The 6,034-nt window shown below is 27.2% G+C and overlaps 1 protein-coding gene across 1 annotated transcript in view; it reads left to right on the forward strand.

The window, feature by feature from the left end:
• The first annotated feature begins 2,731 nt into the window (after window positions 1-2,731).
• The window catches only part of LOC113388471 (cytosolic Fe-S cluster assembly factor NUBP1 homolog), a 13,130-nt gene continuing 9,827 nt past the window's right edge, over window positions 2,732-6,034 (forward strand). Inside the window, exon 1 of the mRNA XM_026625847.1 lies at window positions 2,732-2,762. Within this exon, the coding sequence (XP_026481632.1) occupies window positions 2,732-2,762 (31 nt within the window). The remainder of the gene's footprint in view (window positions 2,763-6,034) is intronic.

Consider the following 6,034-nt stretch of genomic DNA (forward strand, 5'->3'; position numbering starts at 1 on the left):
TTGATTTGCTCAGATATAACAATAAGATAGCAAAAATAATGAAAGTTACAGTATTTGTAATAATAATATATTTGAAAACGTTTAAAATTTCAATTTAAAGATTTTTAAGTGTACACAGAAACCGGTAAACAAACCTCTATTAAAAATCCTTTATTCACAAAGTTACATAACAATGTAAACAAATATCTACGGATTTCAATCGAACACAATGCAGAATATTTATCAGAGATAATAATAATGCGTATAATATTTAAATATTGTAACAGACAATATGTACTAGTGGTGTGTATGGCATCGTGCCTTAAGGCAAATTACTGGAACTTTCCATACCGTAACGAAATGTTCATTGAATCTTTCAAATCGGACGCTTAATTCTCTCAAAAACTGCCATTTTTGCACATTTAGCTCGATATCTTCAAAACGGCTGGACCTGCCTTTGCCAAAAACTAATCACCTCTTCTTCCAATCATTACAAATTGAATGTTTTTTGAATCGTTCAAATCGGATTCCCCGTTTTCTCAAAAACTCGATTTTTATTTTCTGCACTCTTCGCTCCCTAACTCCAAAACTAACGGACCTACCTTTGCCAAAAACTAATCAGCACATGTTCCTAATAATAGGAATCGAATGTTTTTTTAATCATTCAAATGATTGATCCGTGCGCCCGAAAACATCGACGAAATATTGTATCCATACACACACATTCATTTTTTCTGAGTAATGCCAAAATATTCAGAAACCTCAAAAACGTGAAGTAAAAACGTAAAAATTTTTAATTTCGATTTTTGGACGATCACAATAACTGACCCTACGGGAAGTTAATAATTGTATAGGGTTATTATAAATGCTTTATATATATTTTGATATTATGCAAGAGTTTTTACCTTTTACTTTAGGATGACATATCGAATATCTTATTCAATTTATTAATTCCAATTTAAATTTAAATATATTTTTGTGGATTTTCTAACGTTTTTACACTGTCTGCGTAAAAGTGATTGTTTATTCTAACACATTTTGAAAACCAATTCGGAATATTTAAAAACTAGTTGAAAGTGGCATTTTGGTAAAGGATTGTCACTTACATTGCCTTAGAACATATTAAAATATTATCGCGCTACGGCAAGTAGTTTAATTTTAAAAATCATCAAAGTTTGAAAAAATATTATATTATGGTCAAAATTTATGTCAAAAGTCGCTTTTGTGATGTGAAAAGTTAAACATTGTCAACTTATTAAAATTAAGAACATTAAACTACAATTTTAGGACATACTAGTACATGCCTGTGCAATATAATTAATATAATTACAGTTAATTTAAATGTTTTTGAAAAAATTCATTTGAAAATCACAAAGTTCAGATTTAATTACGAAAACTTGAGTTTTGTAACAAACAGTTGACTAATTTTATCTAAATATCTAAATTTCAATTTCGATTGATTAAGTCAATTCCTACACATTTCGAGAAGTTCAAGCATTTTAGCCTTAAGGCTAAATGACACTTTAAGCCAGTTATAAATTTTGTATGAATTTTTACATTTTTCCTTATGATATGTTGATAAAATATTGAATTTTTTTTAATAAATTAGCATTTTATATATGATTTACGGCTGATAACTTCCTGATTGTTGAGATAGGAAAATTTGTTGAAATAGGAAAATTTGTATAATCCCAAAAATATGTTTTTTTAATGTTCTCTGTTTATTAGTTTTTGCTGTAAGTGTAGCATTTTAACCCTTTCCACTTTCTAATTCTGGAATTTTTATGTATTTTGCCGCTGCAGTGGCGGCATCCGAGTCGAAAGGGTTAATTTTTCGGGTTGATACCAATAAATATGAATTTAATAATTCTTATTCAAGTTCCATGCCTTATGGCAAAATGCCACTTACACCTAGGTTCTTATTATTTTTAATTCATTCCATATTTTTGTGTATTATGTGAAATTGAATTCAAAATTTTCAAATATGTTAGTTTTAGTTGTCAAAAGGGAATTTTTAAAATTCATGTACAATTTTAATAAATTGCACTATCATCACATTATTTACATCATAATGGTTGTGTTATCAAAAAATCTTATCATAAGACCAACCTTTATAAAACCAGTTTTAGTTAAGAAACAATTCTTTGAATTTGCCTTTATCGAAAACTTTTACTTACTATCGAAACTATCGAAAAATAAGTTACGTAACAATGTAAACAAATATTCACAATCAAATTCGAATCGAAAAAATGTTAGTTCAAGCTAAAAATTTTGAAGGTACCGTATCAATATTTTAAATACTAATCTAATAATTAAATAAAATTAAATTAAAATTAAAATTAAATAATAATCTAATAATTTTTTGAAAATTTTTGTTCGATTTTTGTAATTGCAAATTCATCATCAGAACAGTGACATTTAATTAATTAAACTAGTTGTGTATAATATTAAAGAAAATTCTCGTTCTTTAAAAATTGAAATTCTGTTGAAATCTATTTTGAATTATGATTTTATACATTAATAGTTCTTCCCAATTTTTTTATAAAAAAAATTATTTGTTCCTCGAACAAATAATGCGCCACGTGCACTTTACTCTCCGGTTGCAACATTCGGTTTGTAAGGTTTGGTTTTTCTTCGGTTTTTGCACTTCGACTAATATAAAAAATACAATTCGCCTTCTGAAACTTTACTTTACTTTCGGCAAGTTCATTTCATTTTCTTGTGTTACTCATGAACAGAAATAACATGGGAAATGGACAGAACCGAACTTAGGACAGATAGAAGTAAAACTTATTTGCTACTGTACAAGATGGCTTTTAAGTAAAAATAAATACATCATATAACAATTTTGAATAATGTTTATCAGTAATATATGGTTACACTCGTGATGCACGCATTTATTAGTGTCAACCATTATACACATTTATATGATGATAAATTATAAATTGTTTATATAATGGCATTAAAAATATGTGTAATATTTAAAAACTCCGATATAAAATAACCACTTTGAATAAAACCACTTTGAATTTGATATTTCATTCTTTAGCAATAAATAGAAAATTCGGGACATTTTTTTGGTTATTGTCAAATAACTCAAAAACTTTATATCACTCTTTAGCAATAAATAGAAACTTCGGGTCATTTTTTAGGTTTTTGTCAAATAACTCAAAAATTTCATATGGAACCACCCTCTTTTTCCCATAATTTACAAAATTCCGGAAGTTAGTCGGGTAAAAATTTAGTTTGCTCGTCAGTAGAGTCCTTTTTTATTTGCTCATCAGTAGATTTCCTTTTTTTAAATATTTTTAAATTTAGAATTGTTAAATCTTTTTCTATTAGAATTGTTATTTGCCCGTCAGTAGAGTCTCTTTGTTATAATTTTAGTTTGCTTTACTTTTGCGTTTGCTTGTGAGTAGAGTTCCATTCATATTTTTTTTTATTAATTTGCTCGTCAATAAAGATCCTTTGTTCTTCTAATCTTTGTTTGCTCGTCAGTAAAGCCCTTTTTTTTCTTTTTAGTTTGCTAGTCAGTAGGGTCTTTTTTTCATTTTTTTTAGTTTGCTCGTAGAATCGTTCTTTTATTTTATTTACAAACTACTCCTTAGTACAGTTCCTTCTTCCTTGTCCCGAAATTTAGTCTCGTTAGTAGAGTCCTCTTTTTTGCCAGGTTTATTTGTCAGTAGAGTTTCAATTACATGAAGTTCTTCAAACACAATTATTACATAATGAGTGAAGTTACGAAAATATTTGTTTAGGCATTGTTTAACATAATCCACTGTGTGAACGAATATTATAAAATTTATTAATCAGGAATTAGTTCATTTCTCTAATAAATGCTAATTACAAAGACAAACCGATCATATCGTATTTGAAGTATGACTTTAAATGCATTATTGTTTTCGAATATTATACATATTTTTAATACTATTATAAATATATAATTTATAATTTATCATTATACAAATGTGTATAATGATTGACGACACTAATAAATGTGTGCATCACGAGTGTTACCATATTGCTAATAAACATTATTCAAAATTGTTTTAATGTATTTATTTTTACTTAAATGCTATCTTGTACAGTTACAAATAAGTTTTACTTTAATCGTGTCTTTTATTATTTTTTCCCAGTTCGGCCCTGTCAATTTTTCTTGCTCCCAGAAAGTTTCTCAGAACAGTTATCAATACAGCAGTTCATACAAGTTTCAGTTTCAATAAGTTTCGACGATAAATTACCGACTTTCTAATACATTTTGCTGTTATTGCTTTCTTTAGGACAAATACTTATTTTCTTTTGTTTTTGTTAACAAATGGGGCAAGTTATTTTAATTTCTGGAAAAGGACATTTTATTTTTGATAATTGGGAGGAATAATTTCTTTAATAAAAATATTTAAATATATGGTGGTCCTTAATATGAACATTTTCGAATTTCCTTGCTCCCAAGGGCTCAAATGCTTTCTAAGTGATAAAAGAAAATTCTCTAAAAGTTTTAGCTCTTAATATTAACATTTAGATAGTCCGCAATTCAATTAAAAGTTTCGTATATTTATTATTAACATATTACCCTAAATAAATACTTGCGCCATCTGTGATTGGAGACTTGTAAATTTGATGGCAATTCATTACTGATCATCTGAGTGTCAAAATCACCAATTAAATAAATATTTTGCTGCAAAATTAATTTTGATGCCATGAAGAATATTTTGTTAAACAGTCCACATGGATTTAATTAGAGGTTATGTGATTTATAAATATTTTCAAGTGTAACCTATATTTAAATTTCAAGCAAATTGATATTTCTGACAGATGACAGTTTTCATATGTCAAAATGTTACAATGTCAAACAATGATATGTTGTTTTTTTGCATTTTTTTCATTTGTTTTTGCAATATTACTATAGTTTTATGATTCATGACACCTTAAAAATTTTTCTTAACAAACTCCAAAAAGATTTATCGAAATCCGAATAACCGTTCAAGAGGAGTTTGCACTCATACATCCGTACAAAATAATTTTATACAAAAGATTATCTAGAATCAAATCTAGGGGTCTATGTTTGATTCTGTCTGGGCTCAGAATTTAACCTAATTTAAAATTCAAACGAGTTGACAATTCTGGCAAATGACATGTGTCAAAATGTTTTTAATGTCAAACAATAATACGTTGTTTTTTTCCAATATTTTCCATTTATTTCTACAATATTACTATAGTTTTATGATTCATGACATCTTAAAATTTTTCCTTTACAAACCCGAAAAAGATTTATCAAAATCCGAATAACCGTTTAGGCGGAGTTTGCATTCATACATCCGAACGAAAGAATTTTATACATAAGATTATCTAGAATATAACCTAAGGGTCTAGCTTTCTAGTCTGGGTTCAGAGTTTCACTTTTAAATTTAAATTTCAAGCGAATTGATATCTCTGGCAAATGACAGTTGTCATATGAGTCAAATGATGACAGTTCGACATGTGTCGAAATGTTTTCAATGTCAAACCAAAATATGTTATATTTTGCATTTTTTTATATGTTTTTACAATATTACTCTAAATTTATTATTCTTAATATATTAAAAATTTCCCTTAACAAACTCTAAAAAGATTTATCAAAATCGGAATAACCGTTTAGGAGCAGTTTGCATTCATACATCCGTACAAAAAATTTCATACATCATAACATAAAATTAAAAAAAGATCAATTTATACATAAGATTATCTAGAATTAAATCTAGGGGTCTAGGTTAAGGTTTAATTCTGTCTCGGCTCAGATTTTCACCTTAATTTAAATTTCAAGGAAATTGACACTTCTGACAGATGACTCATGTGTCAACATGTTTTCAATGCCAAACAAAAATATGTTAAAATTTGCAATTTTTTCATTTATTTCTACAATATTACTATAGTTTTATAATTCATGACATCTTAAAAATTCCTCTTAACAAACTCCAAAAAGATTTATCACAATCCGAATAACCGTTCAAATGGAATATATTTACGTACATCAATACAGAAGAATTTTGATATATAAGATATAGTTAATAGTTAATAT

The sequence above is a fragment of the Ctenocephalides felis genome, unplaced genomic scaffold, assembly GCF_003426905.1.
Source record: "Ctenocephalides felis isolate EL2017-DRISC unplaced genomic scaffold, ASM342690v1 CF-g0.4_SCAFFOLD_03572, whole genome shotgun sequence".
Lineage (NCBI taxonomy): Eukaryota > Metazoa > Arthropoda > Insecta > Siphonaptera > Pulicidae > Ctenocephalides > Ctenocephalides felis.